This window comes from Panulirus ornatus, chromosome 37, assembly GCF_036320965.1.
Source record: "Panulirus ornatus isolate Po-2019 chromosome 37, ASM3632096v1, whole genome shotgun sequence".
Classification (NCBI taxonomy): Eukaryota; Metazoa; Arthropoda; class Malacostraca; order Decapoda; family Palinuridae; genus Panulirus; species Panulirus ornatus.
The window spans coordinates 15385860-15405058 of NC_092260.1; the positions used below are offsets into that span (position 1 = coordinate 15385860).

General features: G+C 41.0%; 1 protein-coding gene across 5 annotated transcripts in view; it reads left to right on the forward strand.

Moving 5' to 3' along the window:
- Positions 1 to 19199, forward strand: part of Dhod (dihydroorotate dehydrogenase 2) — a 47598-nt gene that overhangs the window by 19713 nt on the left and 8686 nt on the right. For all 5 annotated transcript variants that reach the window (XM_071683821.1, XM_071683823.1, XM_071683824.1 and 2 more), the window contains exons 3-4: positions 13021 to 13220; positions 13677 to 13871. In XM_071683821.1, coding sequence (XP_071539922.1) covers positions 13021 to 13220; positions 13677 to 13871 — 395 coding nt within the window. The remainder of the gene's footprint in view (positions 1 to 13020; positions 13221 to 13676; positions 13872 to 19199) is intronic.

Genomic DNA, 19199 nt, shown 5'->3' on the forward strand with positions numbered 1-19199 from the left:
CATACTTGTCCTTCTCTCCAAGACTTGCATTTACCTATCTCACCACCCCATCCACAAACAAATTATATAACCATTGTGATGTCACATACTCTTGCTGCAGACCAACCCTTACTTGGTAGTGATGCTGTTTCCTGTGGGTTGGGGTGGTGCCAGGAATGGATTGGAGGCAAGCAAGTATGAATATGTACTTGTGTATATGTATGGAAGCAGAAGTAAGTTGCAGGTTGGGGAGGGGGTGAAGGTTCTGGGAGCAATGAAGAATGTGTGGAAGGAGAGAATGTTATCTCAAAGAGCAAAAATAGGTATGTTTGAAGGAAAAGTAGTTCCAACAATATTATATGGTTGCAAGGCATGGGCTATAGATAAGTTTGCAAGGAGGAGGATGGATGTGTTGGATATGAAATGTTTAAGGACAATGTGTGGTGTGAGGTGGTTTGAGTGTGTAAGTAATGAAGGGTAAGAGATATGTGTGGTTGAGAGAGCAGAAGAGTGTGTGCTGAAATGGTTTGGACATAAGGAGAGAATGAGTGAGGAAAGATTAACAAAGAGGATATATGTGTCAGAGGTGGAGGGAACAAGGAGAAGCAGGAGACCAAATTGGAGGAGGAATGATAGAGTAGAAATTATGTTGAGTGATTGGGACCTGAACGTACAGGAAGGTGAAAGGAATGGAGTGAATTGGAACAATGTTGTATACTGGGGTTGACGTGCTTACTCGATCAAACCACCTCACACCACTTATTGTCCTCAAACTTTCATTTCCAACACATCCACTCTCCTCCGCACAATCCTATCAATAGCCCATGCCTTGCAACCATATAACATTGTTGGAACCACTATTCCTTCAAACATACCCATTTTTGTTCCCGAGATAACGTTCTCGCCTTCCACACGTTTTTCAAAGCTCCCAGAACATACACTCCCTCCTCCACCATGTGATTCACTTCTGCTTGCATGGTCCCATCCGCTGCTGAGTCCACTCCCAGATATCTAAAACATTTCTCTTCCTCCAGTTTTTCTCCATTCATACTTACCTCCCAATTAACTTGCCTCTCAACCCTACTGAACATAATAACCTTGCCCTTATTCACATTTACTCTCAACTTTGTTCTTTCTCACACTTTACCAAACTCAGTCACCAACTTCTGCAGTTTCTCCCCCGAATCAGCCACCAGTGCTGTATCATCAGCAACGACAACCAACTCACTTCTTAAGCCCTCTCATCCACAGCAGACTGCATACTTACCCTTCTCTCCAAAGGTCTTGCATTCACCTCCCTAACCACCCCGTCCATAAACAAATTTGATAACCAAGGAGACATCACGCACCCCTGCCGCAAACCAACATTCACTGGGAACCAATCACTTTCCTCCCTTCCTACTTGTATACATGCCTTGCACCCTTGGTAAAAACTTTTCACTACATATAGCAACTTACCTCCCACACCATATATTCTTAATACCTTCCACAAAGCATCTCTGTCAACCCTATCATATGTCTTCTTAAGATCCATAAATGCTAAATACAAAGCCATCCGTATTTCTAAGTATTTCTCACATGCATACACAGATAAATAAATAGATAGATAGATATTGATATAGATGCATAGGTATTCACCAGCCTAAGCCAGGGTTGACATCAGGCAGCCTGTAAATGCCGTATTGTCAAGGACACTAACTGCTAGGTGGAGGGAACGAGGAGAAGTGGGAGACCAAATTGGAGGTGGAAAGATGAAGTGAAAAAGATTTTCAGTGATTGGGGCCTGAACGTGCAGGAGGATGAAAAGCGTGCAAGGAATAGAATGAATTGGAACGATGTGGTATAACGGGGATCAACGTGCTGTCAATGGATTGAACTAGGGCGTGTGAAGCGTGTGGGGTAAACCATGGAAAGTTCTGTGGGGCCTGGATGTGGAAAGGGAGCTGTGGTTTCAGTGCATTATACATGACAGCTAGAGACTGAGTGTGAACGAATGCGGCTTTGTTGTCTTTTCCTAGCGCTACCTCGCGCACATGCGGGGGGAGGGGGTTGTTATTTCATGTGTGGCAGGGTGGCGATGGGAATGAATAAAGGCAGACAGTATGAATTGTGTACATTTGTATATATGTATATGTCTGAGTGTGTATATATATGTATACGTTGAGATGTATAAGTATGTATATTTGCGTGTGGACATGTATGTATATACATGTGTATGTGGGTGGGTTGGGCCATTCTTTCGTCTTTTTCCTTGCACTACCTCGCTAACACGGGAGACAGCGACAAAGCAAAATAAAAAAAATTATAAAATAAATAAATATTGTTTTATTCAGCAGAGGACTAGGTAATTGATTATTCGATCAAACTATTCATTGGCCATTACCTATGTCATATGCATTGCAGTATTTTTTCCCTCTCCTTGCTATTCCACTTTAGGAAATTACTTTTTGGAATAGATGACCAGTGTGGCATGTATTTCAGAGCCTAATATGTCAAAAAGTTAGCTCCAAATTATGATTTTCTGAGGAATTTATCCCTGAAGGAGATTAATAGAAGAGGTTTTTAGCATTCCTCATACACCATTGTCCAATGTTTCCTTACTCTATATGTTGAAGATCAACCATGCATGACAATGGTTTTGCCACCTGTGAGGCAGAGGATTGTTCAGGTGCCACGGATAACCTGTAAGGTATGTTTGTGGTTTTCTTTTCCCTTGGTTAAGAATACTTTTTCTAACACTATACCTTTATGTCTGTATACTTTCAGGTTCTTGGAACAAACCAACCTGGGAGAGTGAGTTTCATAGAATGGAAAGCTGTTTATCCCAAGGGCAGTGTCCTGTGAGCAAATTTTCTGATTGTTATCACTTGCCCTACTTTCCCCTCTATTTTGAAAGACCATTCTTTTATTGGCAGTGACCACTGTCAGGTACAGTAATGTCCTTGTTCTATGAGTCACAAGGTGGCTTGGCAGCCCAGTAGTTAGCCAGTGGAATGATGACTTCATCACTTGATTAGCTAAGAGTGACCCCAAAAGCAAGCTATGCCATGGATGATGAACAGATGGTTAGCAAAGGGGAAGAGGCTATAACCTCACCAGAGGGCAGGGGATAAGGAGATTCAGGTTCACAGGACATCACCCCAGTGAGAAAGTTTTTCATTCTTGAAACCCCTCTTTTTTTTCCCCACATACATTGAAATTTAAAACACTTCACAGACTAAACTTATATGTAGTGTAATAACTTTACTATGAAGAAATGTCTTATTTTCTTACCTGCATTATTTTCCCTCTCTCTGATATTGTTGCTGAGAGGTTTCATAGTAAGTGTAGCAGAGATATTCACCCAGGGTAAGCAGAAATAGTTCAGAGATATGGAGGGGATAAATGAAAAGAGACTGATAAAGAGGAACTGTGCATCAGAAGTGGTGGTAGCAAGGATTCAAATGCAGCAGCCTGAGGAGGATATGGAAGGATAGAGTGGAGGAGGCTGTGAGCCACTGGGGTCTCAACAATCAGTAGGGCAAGATGCTTTAGATAGAATGAGTTGGAGTGAACTGTTATATGGAGGACAGCGAGCTGTCATTGAACTGGACCAGGGTATGTTGAGTTATCATGGTGAACCTTTGGGATTTAGCTCTAGACAGTAGTGTCTTGTTGTAGTGTACTCTAAAGCTAGAGACTAAATTTGTGCAATTGAGGCCAATTTTCATTTGCTCCTGATGCTGTCTCACTAGAGTGGGAAAGGTACTTATGGATTAAAAGAATATTATCAGTATCAGTGCTTTAAGTCATGTTATATAGAGTTGATGATCTACCCTTGATTAACTTTCAAGAACATCCCATTATTCACCATATACCTTGCTGTATAGACCCCTTAGTTCTGAAAGAGTCTTAATTAAGGTTGACTTTTGCCATTTTGTCTAAGATCAAATTATCACTTAAATGTTACCCAGATTGAAAATGTAAATGCAGGTATTTGTATGATAATGCACTGATTATTCCTCTGTGTGTTGTGATTTAGTGCAATGAAGATGGTGGTAAATTACTCATTTACCAGATTTCATGTAAAGCATAATGTAAATGCATTTGGTGCATAATGTTATTACTGGAGCTGTTCTGTGTATTGTTACATAAATATTGATTTAGGGAAATTTTTTTTGGCATTAAAGTGATTATGAATATACTTGTAGGAATATACTGAATTGAATATACTCATATGGGTCTCTCTCTCTGGTCTCTCTCTCTCTCTCTGGTCTCTCTCTCTCTGGTCTCTCTCTCTCTCTGGTCTCTCTCTCTCTCTGGTTTCTCTCTCTCTGGTCTCTTTGGTCTCTCTCTCTCTGGTCTCTCTCTCTCTCTGCTCTCTCTCTCTCTCTCTCTCTCTCTCTCTCTCTGCTCTCTCTCTCTCTCTCTGCTCTGCTCTGCTCTCTCTCTCTCTCTCTCTCTCTCTCTCTCTCTCTCTGGTCTCTCTCTCTCTCTCTCTCTCTGGTCTCTCTCTCTCTCTCTCTCTGGTCTCTCTCTCTCTCTCTCTCTCTGGTCTCTCTCTCTCTCTCTCTCTCTCTCTCTCTCTCTCTCTGGTCTCTCTCTCTCTCTCTCTCTCTCTCTCTCTCTCTCTCTCTCTCTCTCTCTCTCTCTCTCTCTCTCTCTCTCTCTCTCTCTCTCTCTGTTATTGATAAGTGCTTTAAGTTAGGTGCAGTTTTTTCCATTCAGGGTTGTTGATCTACCCTAGAATAACATTCAGGAACATCACATCACTCCCCATATAGCTTGCTGTATTGACTCTTAGTTCTAAAAGGGTCTTTAAAGTTGACTTTTGCCATTTTGTCCAAAATCAAATTATCTCTTTAATGTTGCCCACCTGGGAAATGGTGTAAATGCAGCATTTTCATGATAATGCACTAAATATTGCTCCAATTTTGTGATTTGGTGCAATGCAGTTTATGCATAGTGTTATTACTTGAGCTGGTATGTGCTTTGTTACATAAATGTTGATTTAGGAAAATATTTTGGCATTAAATAGAAATTATTATCTTCATGTAAATAAATTGTATATCGTAGATATAGTCATATAGTTCTCTTTCCTTTTTTTAGCATTAGATGTTGAATGTTTGGTCATTAGAGTGGGAAAGGCACCTATGGATTAAGGCAGCTGCAGTTTTGCCATTCAGGGTTGATGATCTACCCTTGATAAACATTGAGGAACATCTCGTCACTCCCAACATATCTTGCCGTATTGACACCTTCAGAATTGGTAGAGGATGTGTGGATCAGGTGTTTACTTTGAAGAATATATGTTAACTCCTTTAGAAGTGGTAGAGGATGTGTGGATCAGTTGTTTGCTTTGAATAATATATGTGAGAAATACTTAGAAAAACAGATGGATTTGTGTGTAACATTTATGGATCTGGAGAAGGGATATGGTAGGGTTGATAGAGATGCTTTGTGGAAGGTATTAAGAGTATATGGTGTGGGAGGTAAGTTCCTAGATTCAGTGAAAAGCTTTTACCAAGGATGTAGGGCATGTATGAGTAGGAAGAGAGTAAAGAGATTGGTTCCCAGTGAATGTCAGTTTGCGGCAGGGGTGCATGATGTCTCCATGGTTTAATTTGTTTATGGATGGGGTAGTTAGGGAGGTAAATGCAAGAGTTTTGGAGAGAGGGGCAAGTATGCAGTCTGTTGGGGATGAGAGGGCTTAGGAAGTGAGAGTTATTGTTCGCTGATGATACAGCGCAGGTGTCTGATTCAGGTGAGAAACTGCAGAAGCTGGTGACTGAGTTTGGTAAAGTGTGTGAAAGAAGAAAGCTGAGAGTGAATGTGAATAAGAGCAAGGTTATTAGCTTCAGTAGGATTGAGGGACAAGTCAATTGGGAAGAAGTTTGAATTGAGAAAAACTGGAGGAAGTGAGGTGTTTTAGATATCTGGGAGCGGATTTAGCAGCGGATGGAACCATGGAAGCAGAAGTGAGTCACAGGGTGGGGGAGGGGGCGAAGGTTCTGGGAGCATTGAAGAATGTGTGGAAGGTAAGAACATTATCTCAGAGAGTAAAAATGGGTATGTCTGAAGAAATAGTGGCTTTAACAATGTTATATGGTTGTGAGGCATTGGCTATAAATAAGGTTACCGGAGGAGGGTGGATGTGTTGAAAATGAGATGTTTGAGGATAGTATGTGGTGTAAGGTGGTTTGATCGAGTACATAATGAAAGAGTAAAAGAGATGTGTGGTAATAAAAAAAGTATGGTTGAGAGAGCAGAAAAGGGTGTTTTAAATGATTTTGTCACATGGAGAGAATGAGTGAGGAAAGATTGACAAAGAGTATATATGCATCAGAGTTAGAGGGAACAAGGATAACTGGGGGACCAAATTGGAGGTGGAAGGATGGAGTGAAAAAGATTTTGAGTGATCGGGGCCTGAACACACAGGAGGGTGAAAGACGTGCAAGGAATAGAGTGAATTGGAACAATGTGGTATACGAGGGTGGACGTGCTGTCAATGGATTGAATCAGGGTATGTGAAGCATCTGGGGTAAACCATGGAAAGTTTTGTGGAGCCTGAATGTGGAAAGGGTGCTGTGGTTTCGGTGCATTACATATGACAGCTAGAGAATGAGTGTGGCCTTTGTTGTCTTTTCCTAGCATTACCTTGCGCGCGTGCGGGGGGAGGGGGTTGCTATTTCATGTATGACGGGGTGGAGACGGGAATGGATGAAGGCAGCAAGTATGAATATGTGCATGTATATATGTATATATCTGTGCATGTATATGTATGTATACGTTGAAATGTATAGGTATGTATGAGTGCATGTGTGGGCATTTATGTATATAAATGTGTATGTGGGTGGGTTGGGCCATTCTTTTGTCTGTTTCCTTGTGCTACCTCACTAACGCAGGAGACAGCCACTAAGAATTAAAAAAATAATTGACTACTTAGTTCTAAAAGGTCTAAAGTTGACCTTTGCCATTTTGTCCATGATCAAACTATCTCTTATATGTTGCCCAGTTGGAAAATGTTGTAAATGCAGGTATTTTTTTGATAATGCACTAAATATTGTTCCTGGTGTTGTGATTTGGTGCCCTGAATGTGATAGTAAATTACTCATATATCAGATTTCATTCAAAAGATAACGTAAGTGCTGTTAGTGCATATTTAGTTATATAGATGTTGGATGTTAATGTGCTGAGAGGTGCAACTGGAGGGATGTCTGATCATTATCTTGTGGAGGCTAAGGTGAAGATTAGTATGGGTTTTCAGAAAAGAGGAGTGAATGTTGGGGTGAAGAAGGTGGTGAGAGTAAGTGAGCTTGGGAAGGAGACCTGTGTGGGGAAGTACCAGGAGAGACTGTGTACAGAATGGAAAAAGGTGAGAACAATGGAAGTAAGGGGAGTCGGGGAGGAATGGGATGTATTTAGGGAATCAGTGATGGATTGCGCAAAAGATGCTTGTGGCATGAGAAGAGTGGGAGGTGGGCTGTTTAGAAAGGGTAGTGAGTGGTGGGATGAAGAAGTAAGAGTATTAGTGAAAGAGAAGAGAGAGGCATTTGGACGATTTTTGCAGGGAAAAAATGCAATTGAGTGGGAGAAGTATAAAAGAAAGAGACAGGAGGTCAAGAGAAAGGTGCAAGAGGTGAAAAAAAGGGCAAATGAGAGTTGGGGTGAGAGACTATCAGTAAATTTTAGGGAGAATAAAAAGATGTTCTGGAAGGAGGTAAATAGGGTGCGTAAGACAAGGGAGCAAATGGGAACTTCAGTGAAGGGCGTAAATGGGGAGGTGATAACAAGTAGCGGTGATGTGAGAAGGAGATGGAATGAGTATTTTAAAGGTTTGTTGAATGTGTCTGATGACAGAGTGGCAGATATAGGGTGTTTTGGTCGAGGTGGTGTGCAAAGTGAGAGGGTTAGGGAAAATGATTTGATAAACAGAGAAGAGGTAGTAAAAGCTTTGCGGAAGATGAAAGCCGGCAAGGCAGCAGGTTTGGATGGTATTGCAGTGGAATTTATTAAGAAAGGGGGTGACTGTATTGTTGACTGGTTGGTAAGGTTATTTAATGTATGTATGACTCATGGTGAGGTGCCTGAGGATTGGCGGAATGCGTGCATAGTGCCATTGTACAAAGGCAAAGGGGATAAGAGTGAGTGCTCAAATTACAGAGGTATAAGTTTGTTGAGTATTCCTGGTAAATTATATGGGAGGGTATTGATTGAGAGGGTGAAGGCATGTACAGAGCATCAGATTGGGGAAGAGCAGTGCGGTTTCAGAAGTGGTAGAGGATGTGTGGATCAGGTGTTTGCTTTGAAGAATGTATGTGAGAAATACTTAGAAAAGCAAATGGATTTGTATGTAGCATTTATGGATCTGGAGAAGGCATATGATAGAGTTGATAGAGATGCTCTGTGGAAGGTATTAAGAATATATGGTGTGGGAGGCAAGTTGTTAGAAGCAGTGAAAAGTTTTTATCGAGGATGTAAGGCATGTGTACGTGTAGGAAGAGAGGAAAGTGATTGGTTCTCAGTGAATGTAGGTTTGCGGCAGGGGTGTGTGATGTCTCCATGGTTGTTTAATTTGTTTATGGATGGGGTTGTAAAGGAGGTGAATGCAAGAGTCCTGGAAAGAGGGGCAAGTATGAAGTCTGTTGGGGATGAGAGAGCTTGGGAAGTGAGTCAATTGTTGTTCGCTGATGATACAGCGCTGGTGGCTGATTCATGTGAGAAACTGCAGAAGCTGGTGACTGAGTTTGGTAAAGTGTGTGGAAGAAGAAAGTTGAGAGTAAATGTGAATAAGAGCAAGGTTATTAGGTACAGTAGGGGTGAGGGTCAAGTCAATTGGGAGGTGAGTTTGAATGGAGAAAAACTGGAGGAAGTGAAGTGTTTTAGATATCTGGGAGTGGATCTGTCAGCGGATGGAACCATGGAAGCGGAAGTGGATCATAGGGTGGGGGAGGGGGCGAAAATTTTGGGAGCCTTGAAAAATGTGTGGAAGTCGAGAACATTATCTCGGAAAGCAAAAATGGGTATGTTTGAGGGAATAGTGGTTCCAACAATGCTGTATGGTTGCGAGGCGTGGGCTATGGATAGAGATGTGCGCAGGAGGATGGATGTGCTGGAAATGAGATGTTTGAGGACAATGTGTGGTGTGAGGTGGTTTGATCGAGTAAGTAACGTAAGGGTAAGAGAGATGTGTGGAAATAAAAAGAGCGTGGTCGAGAGAGCAGAAGAGGGTGTTTTGAAATGGTTTGGGCACATGGAGAGAATGAGTGAGGAGAGATTGACCAAGAGGATATATGTGTCGGAGGTGGAGGGAACGAGGAGAAGAGGGAGACCAAATTGGAGGTGGAAAGATGGAGTGAAAAAGATTTTGTGTGATCGGGGCCTGAACATGCAGGAGGGTGAAAGGAGGGCAAGAAATAGAGTGAATTGGAGTCATGTGGTATACAGGGGTTGACGTGCTGTCAGTGGATTGAAGCAAGGCATGTGAAGCGTCTGGGGTAAACCATGGAAAGCTGTGTAGGTATGTATATTTGCGTGTCTGGACGTGTGTATGTACATGTGTATGGGGGGGGGGGGGTTGGGCCATTTCTTTCGTCTGTTTCCTTGCGCTACCTCGCAAACGCGGGAGACAGCGACAAAGTATAAAAAAAAAAAAAAAAAAAAAAAAAAAAAAAAAAAAAAGATGTTGATTTAGGGAACTGTTTTTGGCATCAGATGAAAATTATTCCTATAGGTAAAAGGGGGTGATTGTATTGTTTACTAGTTGGTAATGTTATTTAATGTATGTACGACTCATGTGAGGTGCCTGAAGGCTGGCGGAATGCTTGCATAATGCCATTGTACAAAGGCAAAGGGGATAAGAGTGAGTGCTCAAATTACAGAGGTATAAGTTTGTTGAGTATTCCTGGGAAGTTATATGGGAGGGTATTAATTGAGAGGGTGAAGGCATGTACAGAGCATCAGATTGGGGAAGAGCAGTGTGGTTTCAGAAGTGGTAGAGGATGTGTGGATCAGGTGTTTGCTTTGAAAAATGTATGTGTGAAATATTTAGAAAAGCAAATGGATTTGTATGTAGCATTTATAGATCTGGAGAAGGCATATGATATAGTTGATAGAGATGCTCTGTGGAAGGTATTAAGAATATATGGTGTGGGAGGTAAGTTGTTAAAAGCAGTGAAAAGTTTGTATCGAGGATGTAAGGCATGTGTATGTGTAGGGAGAGAGGAAAGAGGTGCATGATGTCTCCATGGTTGTTTAATTTGTTTAGGGATGGGGTTGTTAGGGAGGTGAATGCAAGAGTTTTGGAAAGAGGGGCAAGTATGCAGTCTGTTGTGGATGAGAGAGCTTGGGAAGTGAGTCAGTTGTTGTTCGCTGATGATACAGCGCTGGTGGCTGATTCGGGTGAGAAACTGCAGAAGCTGGTGACTGAGTTTGGTAAAGTTTGTGAAAGAAGAACTGAGAGTAAATGTGAATAAGAGCAAGGTTATTAGGTACAGTAGGGTTGAGAGATAAGTCATTTGGGAGGTAAGTTTGAATGGAGAAAAACTGGAGGAAGTGACGTGTTTTAGATATCAGGGAGTGTATTTGGCAGCAGATGGAACCATGGAAGCGGAGGTGAATCATAGGGTGGGGGAGGGGGCGAAAGTTCTGGGAGCATTGAAAAATGTGTTGAAGTCGACAACGTTATCTTGGAAAGCGAAAATGGGTATGTTTGAAGGAATAGTGGTTCCAGCAATGTTATATGGTTGCGAGGTGTGGGCTATAGATAGAGTTGTGCAGAGGAGGGTGGATGTGCTGGAAATGAGATGTTTGAGGACAGTATGTGGTGTGAGGTGGTTTGATCGAGTAAGTAATCAAAGGGTAGGAGAGATGTGTGGTAATAAAAAGAGTGTGGTTGAGAGAGCGGAAGAGAGTGTTTTGAAATGGTTTGGTCACATGGAGAGAATGAGTGAGGAAAGATTGACAGAGAGGATATATGTGTCAGAGGTGGAGGGAATGAGGAGAAGTGGGAGACCAAATTGGAGGTGGAAAGATGGAGTGAATAAGATTTTGAGTGATCGGGGCCTGAACATGCAGGAGGGTGAAAGGCGTGCAAGGAATAGATTGAATTGGAATGATGTGGTATACCAGGGTCGATGTGCTGTCAGTGGATTGAACCAGGGCATGTGAAGCGTCTGGGGTAAACCATGGAATGTTTTGTGGGGCCTGAATGTGGAAAGGGAGCTGAGGTTTCGGTGCATTATACATGACAGCTAGAGATTGAGTGTGAACAAATTTGGCCTATGTTGTCTTCTCCTAGCACTTCCTCGCGCACATGCGGGGGAGGGTGTTTTCATTTCATGTCTGGCGGGATGGTGATGGGAATGAATAAGGGCAGACAGTATGAATTATGTACATCTGTATATATGTGTATGTGTGTATATATATATATGTATACGTTGAGATGTATAGGTATGTATATGTGCATGTATGGACATGTATATATATACATGTGTATGTGGGTGGGTTGGGCCATTCTTTTGTCTGTTTCCTTGCGCTACCTCGCTAATGTGGGAGACAGCTGCAAAGTATAATAAATAGATATAAACAAGTAACTCATGTATTGTAGATTTACTTATTTAGTTCTTTCTTTTTTAGCGTATATATATGTATATATATGTATACGTTGAGATGTATAAGTATGTATATGTGCATGTATGGACATGTATATATATACATGTGTATGTGGGTGGGTTGGGCCATTCTTTTGTCTGTTTCCTTGCGCTACCTCGCTAATGTGGGAGACAGCTGCAAAGTATAATAAATAGATATAAACAAGTAACTCATGTATTGTAGATTTACTTATTTAGTTCTTTCTTTTTTAGCGTTAGTCCTTGAATATTTGACCAGATTTGTCTTCCTCTGAACATTGCTCTTCTTAAGAAAGTAAGCTACTTTGATACATTTATCACTGAAGGAAGGGGTAGGTAGCTCTTGACCTTGTGGTTATTTGAAAAGATAATAGAAAAAATACAGGTTGGTGAACAGACTAAATGCTAAAGAATTTAGAAGTGAAGGTATGTAGATATACCAATCCTAAAGAAAGCTGAAGAAAGCAAGTTAAGTGTAGATTTTCTGAATGTCTTTGATGATTTAACAAGTTACATATGGATAAGCATTTTAAAACTACGGGTTATGACAAAAAACTGAACAAAGTAATGTTTTTGCTGGATGTAAGGTGTTTTTTTTTTTTTTTTTTTTTTGTAGAACACTGAACAAGTACAACAAGCTAGGTAAAGAAGTAAAAGCTATGAAAATGGATAAGTTTAAAGTTAATAAGACATGATTTTAAGATTTCAAGAAGGGACATCATGGTTCAGATTTTCTACTTCACTTCACCTGACAACCCCAGGAACTCCTTTCTTCCTTCTGTGAGGTCTCTACAGTGCTCATGAAGCTGGCCTTATCCACTGTGTAGACCCCCAAATCATGAAGTGCTGTGATGTAGTGTGTATGCCAATGTGGGGTGAGTGTGAGGCAGTTGAGCAGTAAGTGGTCAGTATGTTCATTGGTAATTGCAATGTGGATATGAATGGTCATGGGATATGTTGAATCAGTGTTTGTAGTGTTAGGGATGGGTGATGTCCAGAACCAAGATGAGAAAGCTTAACTCACACATGTCTGGAAAATGTGGTTTCATATGGATGTGTGGCTGATGGGGTGGTGTTCAACACAGAGTGCTTGATGAGTCATTTTGGTGTGTTTGTTTTCCAGCGTTGTGTTTTATTGGAGGTGGGGGTATTTGTGAGTATGGATTGCAAAGTGTAAAGCAGGGGTAAGCCAACAGGATCTTAACTCAGTGGCTACCCTTCCTATCTCAAAGAGGTTTGGACTTACTCACTCCCAGATGGAGCACATCCTGGAGCTGTCCCTAGGTGCTGTGCTGGACCATGGGTCATTTTCTACCTCTACATGCAGTTGTGGAATACAGTATAAGCAATTAGCATATGAAGTGATTGGAAATATTTGTATTACAGTATTCATATTTTCTGAGGTTATCCAAAATGTAATTTTTCCGTATAGGAATGCAGAGTGTTGAACCTACTCTTCAAAACACCCCTTGGTCTGGCTGCAGGGTTTGACAAAAATGGGGAAGCTGTGGAGGGGCTTTTCAAAATGGGCTTCAGTTTTGTTGAGGTAGGCTCAGTAACTCCACTCCCACAGCCTGGTAACCCCAAGCCTCGTGTGTTTCGCATGATTGATGACCAGGGTGTCATTAACAGGTTAGTCTGAGAGTGTTTATATAGACAAAGGTAATTCATTATGTTTACATTGAACTGTTTGTTAATATAGTACTTTCTGTAGTCCCTGATATTTTTAGTGATGCACAGCACTTAAAGTAACTTTATTCACACTCTAGGAGGTTTTCTTGCTCTGCAGTTTGAAAGTGTTGGTTAACTAAAAGACACAAAAAAAAATTCTTACACTTTCAGAGTTACATATTATGATATAAGGACAAAAAATTCGGAGAGCATATTGTCAAAGTTAATGGGTGAATCACTTTGAGACTTGTCATTCACTAGTTTACAGATCATTTTTGTGCTCTATATACATAAATAGATGGGGAGCAGTTTGCAGGATATGGGAAGATGGCTATTGTGTGCTCTGCTTCTGATGCTTTGTTAGACAGTGGATATAAGTATACAGTTCTGTAGATACTTAATAACATTTTCCTGCAGATATGGCTTCAACAGTGATGGCCATGAAGTTGTTCTGGAGCGCCTCTCAAAGTTACCTCCTCCAGGCTCTAGAAAAGCAATTTTAGGTGTCAATCTTGGGAAAAATAAGACCTCAGAAGACTATGTATATGATTACTCTGCTGGAGTGCAGAAGTTTGGTCCAGTTGCAGACTACCTTGTGGTTAACATTTCCAGGTAAAGGCTTGATAGTTTATCCTTAACTGATCAGTCCAAATCTGGCAACACATGCTGGTGTGTAATGTTTATTTACATGGATTTCAGAATATAATCATTTAAACTTTTTGAAATTTTATCACTGATTTTTATAAGGAAATCAACCAGAGTTGTCAGATTAATTAATGATGATTAGGGGTAAGATTAACCTTTTGATTGGTAACCATTGTCTGCAAATTAAATCACAGAAGCCCAAAGAATGAAAAAATTTAAAAAGACTTTCCATTATTAAGTGATGGATTAGCATTTACAAGTAATGCTGAAAGGTGTAGTATTGATTTTTTGTTGGACCAGTTCTTGTTAATGAGTGTCCAGAGGGGTTGTGAATAACACTTTTGACAGTTACTGCAAAGAGAGGAAGACGTGAGAACGACATTTCTTTCTTCCATTCAGCTTGAATTCTCAGTGTGCTTTGATACATAGGCACAGTGTTAATGGTAAATCACACTAACATATTTACAAATATTCACCTTTCACTATAAAATTCAGTGTGAAGTAGATTTGGATAGCAAGTGAGGGGAGGATATTGAAATATTTACTTCTTTATTTTAGAAACCATACTTTTACACCATACACAATCACACTTCACGAAACCTCTTATTTCATATCTAGGAGCAGTGTTGATGGTGAAAAACATGAGTATGTGCAGAAATATTATGCCTTTCACTGTACATACAAGTAAGGCCTAATGGCAAGCACCTGTTGGAATTTTTTCCTCTTTTGAAATATTCTAGCTCTCAACCTGTCATGTTACCAATATCCTCCATTAATCTAGGATTACATAGAGAAAATTAGGTACAGATGTTACATCTCTTCTTTCATAAGCACAAGGTCTTTGGAATGCTCTATCACCACCTTATGTAATTCACTGAAATCAGTCTCCAAGGCACTCGCTTTCCTTTACTTCTAATACTAATTTTCGTTGTCTGGAGGAGGGTGGATGTGTTAGAAATGAGATGTTTGAGGACAGTATGTGGTGTGAGGTGGTTTGATCAAGTAAGTAATGAAAGGGTAAGAGAGATGTATGGTAATAAAAAGAGTGTGGTTGAGAGAGCAGAAGAGGGTGTATTGAAATGGTTTGGTCACATGGATTGAATGAGTGAGGAAAGATAGACAAAGAGGATTATGTGTCAGAGGTGGAGGGAACGAGAAGTGGGAGACCAAATTGGAGGTGGAAGGATGGAGTGAAAAAGGTTTTGAGCAATCGGGGCCTGAACATACAGGAGGGTGAAAGGCATGCAAGGAATAGAGAGAATTGGAATGATGTGGTATACCGGGGTCGACATGCTGTCAGTGGATTGAACCAGGGCGTTTGAAGTGTCTGGGGTAAACCATGGAAAGTTTTGTGGGGCCTGGATGTGGAAAGGGAGCTGTGGTTGCTCTGCATTACACATAACGGCTAGAGTCTGAGTGTGGACAAATGTGGCCTTTGTTGTCCTTTCCTAGCGCTACCTCGCATGCACACGGGGGGAGGGGGAGGGGGGTATCATTTCATGTGTGGCATGGTGGCGGCAGGAATGGATGAAGGCAGCATGTATGAATATGTGCATGTGTATATATGTATATGTCTGTGTATGTATATGTATGTATACATTGAAATGTATACATATGTATACGTGCGTGTGTGGGCGTTTATGTACATACATGTGTATGTGGATGGGTTGGGCCATTTTTTCGTCTGCTTCCTTGCGCTACCTTTCTAACGTGGGAGACAGCGACAAAGTATAATAAATGAATATTTTTTTTTTTTTTTTGTCGCTGTCTCCCGTGTTTACGAGGTAGCGCAAGGAAATAGACGAAAGAAATGGCCCAACCCACCCCCATACACATGTATATACATACGTCCACACACGCAAATATACATACCTACACAGCTTTCCATGGTTTACCCCAGACGCTTCACATGCCCTGATTCAATCCACTGACAGCACGTCAACCCCGGTATACCACATCGATCCAATTCACTCTATTCCTTGCCCTCCTTTCACCCTCCTGCATGTTCAGGCCCCGATCACACAAAATCTTTTTCACTCCATCTTTCCACCTCCAATTTGGTCTCCCACTTCTCCTCGTTCCCTCCACCTCCGATACATATATCCTCTTGGTCAATCTTTCCTCACTCATTCTCTCCATGTGCCCAAACCATTTCAAAACACCCTCTTCTGCTCTCTCAACCACGCTCTTTTTATTTCCACACATCTCTCTTACCCTTACGTTACTTACTCGATCAAACCACCTCACACCACACATTGTCCTCAAACATCTCATTTCCAGCACATCCATCCTCCTGTGCACAACTCTATCCATAGCCCACGCCTCGCAACCATACAACATTGTTGGGACCACTATTCCTTCAAACATACCCATTTTTGCTTTCCGAGATAATGTTCTCGACTTCCACACATTCTTCAAGGCTCCCAGGATTTTCGCCCCCTCCCCCACCCCATGATCCACTTCCGCTTCCATGGTTCCATCTGCTGCCAGATCCACTCCCAGATATCTAAAACACTTTACTTCCTCCCGTTTTTCTCCATTCAAACTTACCTCCCACTTGACTTGACCCTCAACCCTACTGTACCTAATTACCTTGCTCTTATTCACCTTTACTCTTAACTTTCTTCTTTCACACACTTTACCAAACTCAGTCACCAGCTTCTGCAGTTTCTCACATGAATCAGCCACCAGCGCTGTATCATCAGCGAACAACAACTGACTCACTTCCCAAGCTCTCTCATCCCAACAGACTTCATACTTGCCCCTCTTTCCAAAACTCTTGCATTCACCTCCCTAACAACCCCATCCATAAACAAATTAAACAACCATGGAGACATCACACACCCCTGCCGCAAACCTACATTCACTGAGAACCAATCACTTTCCTCTCTTCCTACACGTACACATGCCTTACATCCTCAATAAAAACTTTTCACTGCTTCTAACAACTTGCCTCCCACACCATATATTCTTAATACCTTCCACAGAGCATCTCTATCAACTCTATTATATGCCTTCTCCAGATCCATAAATGCTACATACAAATCCATTTGCTTTTCTAAGTATTTCTCACATACATTCTTCAAAGCAAACACCTGATCCACACATCCTCTACCACTTCTGAAACCACACTGCTCTTCCCCAATCTGATGCTCTGTACATGCCTTCACCCTCTCAATCAATACCCTTCCATATAATTTACCAGGAATACTCAACAAACTTATACCTCTGTAATTTGAGCACTCACTCTTATCCCCTTTACCTTTGTACAATGGCACTATGCACGCATTCCGCCAATCCTCTGGCACCTCACCATTAGTCATACATACATTAAATAACCTTACCAACCAGTCAATAATACAGTCACCCCCTTTTTTAATAAATTCCCCTGCAATACCATCCAAACCTGCTGCCTTGCCGGCTTTCATCTTCCGCATAGCTTTTAGTACCTCTTCTCTGTTTACCAAATCATTTTCCCTAACCCTCTCACTTTGCACACCACCTTGACCAAAACACCCTATATCTGCCACTCTATCATCAAACACATTCAACAAACCTTCAAAATACTCACTCCATCTCCTTCTCACATCACCACCACTTGTTATCACCTCCCCATTTGCGCCCTTCACTGAAGTTCCCATTTGCTCCCTTGTCTTACACACTTTATTTACCTCCTTCCAGAACATCTTTTTATTCTCCCTAAAATGAATATATATGAATATATTTTCCATCTGACTTTTACTGTACTATGAGTGTTCTTTCTAATGAGAAAGTTATCCAGCAAACTTTAAATTTTTTGTGGGATCACCATTTATGCATGACCTTCAGTTGGATGGCCTTAGGTAGGAGCGTCATCAAATGCTATGCTAAAGCTGCCTTTTGCCAGTGGCCTGTTAAGGGTAAGGTACTAAAAGCTTAGAAACAGCTCTGGAGTTCATTAGTTATGGAGAATCTATTGCAATGGCCACTCCTTTGAGGGAGTTCCAATTGGAACGGGCATCAGAGATATAGATAGATTGATAGTGGGGATACTAATGAGCAGAATTTTTTTCATGTTTCTTTAACAATGGAAGAGACTTCTTCAGGCTACTAATGGCATGGTAAGTCAGCTGAATATTAAAACAGATGTGTGAGATGTTAGAACAACTTTTGATGTTGGTCTCTATTTTGTAAGAGAACCTCACTTGTTGGCTGCTGCTTTAAGGGTTAATAGGTGTTAATATTTTATCCATTGACTTATTCTATAAAAGCTTGCCTTTTATGCCACTAGTGAGGTAGTGTCAGAAAGTGATTACTTGAGCCTTCTTGGAATAAATTCTTGCTTAGCTTCTTTTGTTCCTTCTTTTAATAGTTGATAATATAGGAGCAGAGTTTTTCCATCCTCCACACTCCCTTCTTACTTGCCATCTGTTGCATATGGAAGATGCATTGATAGTATTTCTTTGCTTCAGCCCTCAAAGATCTCCAGTGCTTTTAAAAAACAATTTTGGAGCCAGTAAGGTTACATACAGTTTTTCTCTTGTTTTAGATAATGATGTTTTGGGGGAAATGGTAGAAATTTTGAAGCGTCCAGATTGAATTCTTGATGAGATAGAAAGCTTGCATTTAATCCCATATGAGAGGGAGCTCTACATGTAGCCAGTAAGACTCCCTTTGGTGCAACAGGCAGACCATCAGTACGTGAAAAGCTATGCCATGACTAGAGGAGCATGTGGCAGTGGACTTAAGTGTTGTGCTCAATGCTGCCTGGGAGAGTTATTCAAATTTGGATGACTGAGTGAATAGAAACTCTCTTTATATTGCCTTTTGCATAGAATGGCCACATGCATTTTCTTTCTCTACTTGACTGCCATTTCCATTTGCTTGATTTAGCTTGAAGAATAGAGATATAGTGGCTAAATTTCAATATATCCCATCTCTAGCTGTCAAATGAAATGCATTGAATGAAGTCTTATCATATCCTTAACTGGTGTTGAGAAAGTTTAAGTGAACAAGACACTATCACACCACTTCAGATCTTTCACTCCTCACTAGAGTTTTTAAATAAAACATCTAAATCTCCCAAGTCCACCCTTCCCTGTCTTGGTTTATCTCCTCTATCTGTACCTTTAACTATACATTTACACCCTGTCATGTTTATGACTCTCTCTGTCATTATACTCTACTATCTTTGCAGAATTTCATCTGTTTGGCATTCCTGTAACTTTAACATAACACATGTATTTCTTACATCTTCATCATTTATTCAAGTCCCATGACATGCTAAGAGCTTAGATTGCTATAGCACAAAATTGT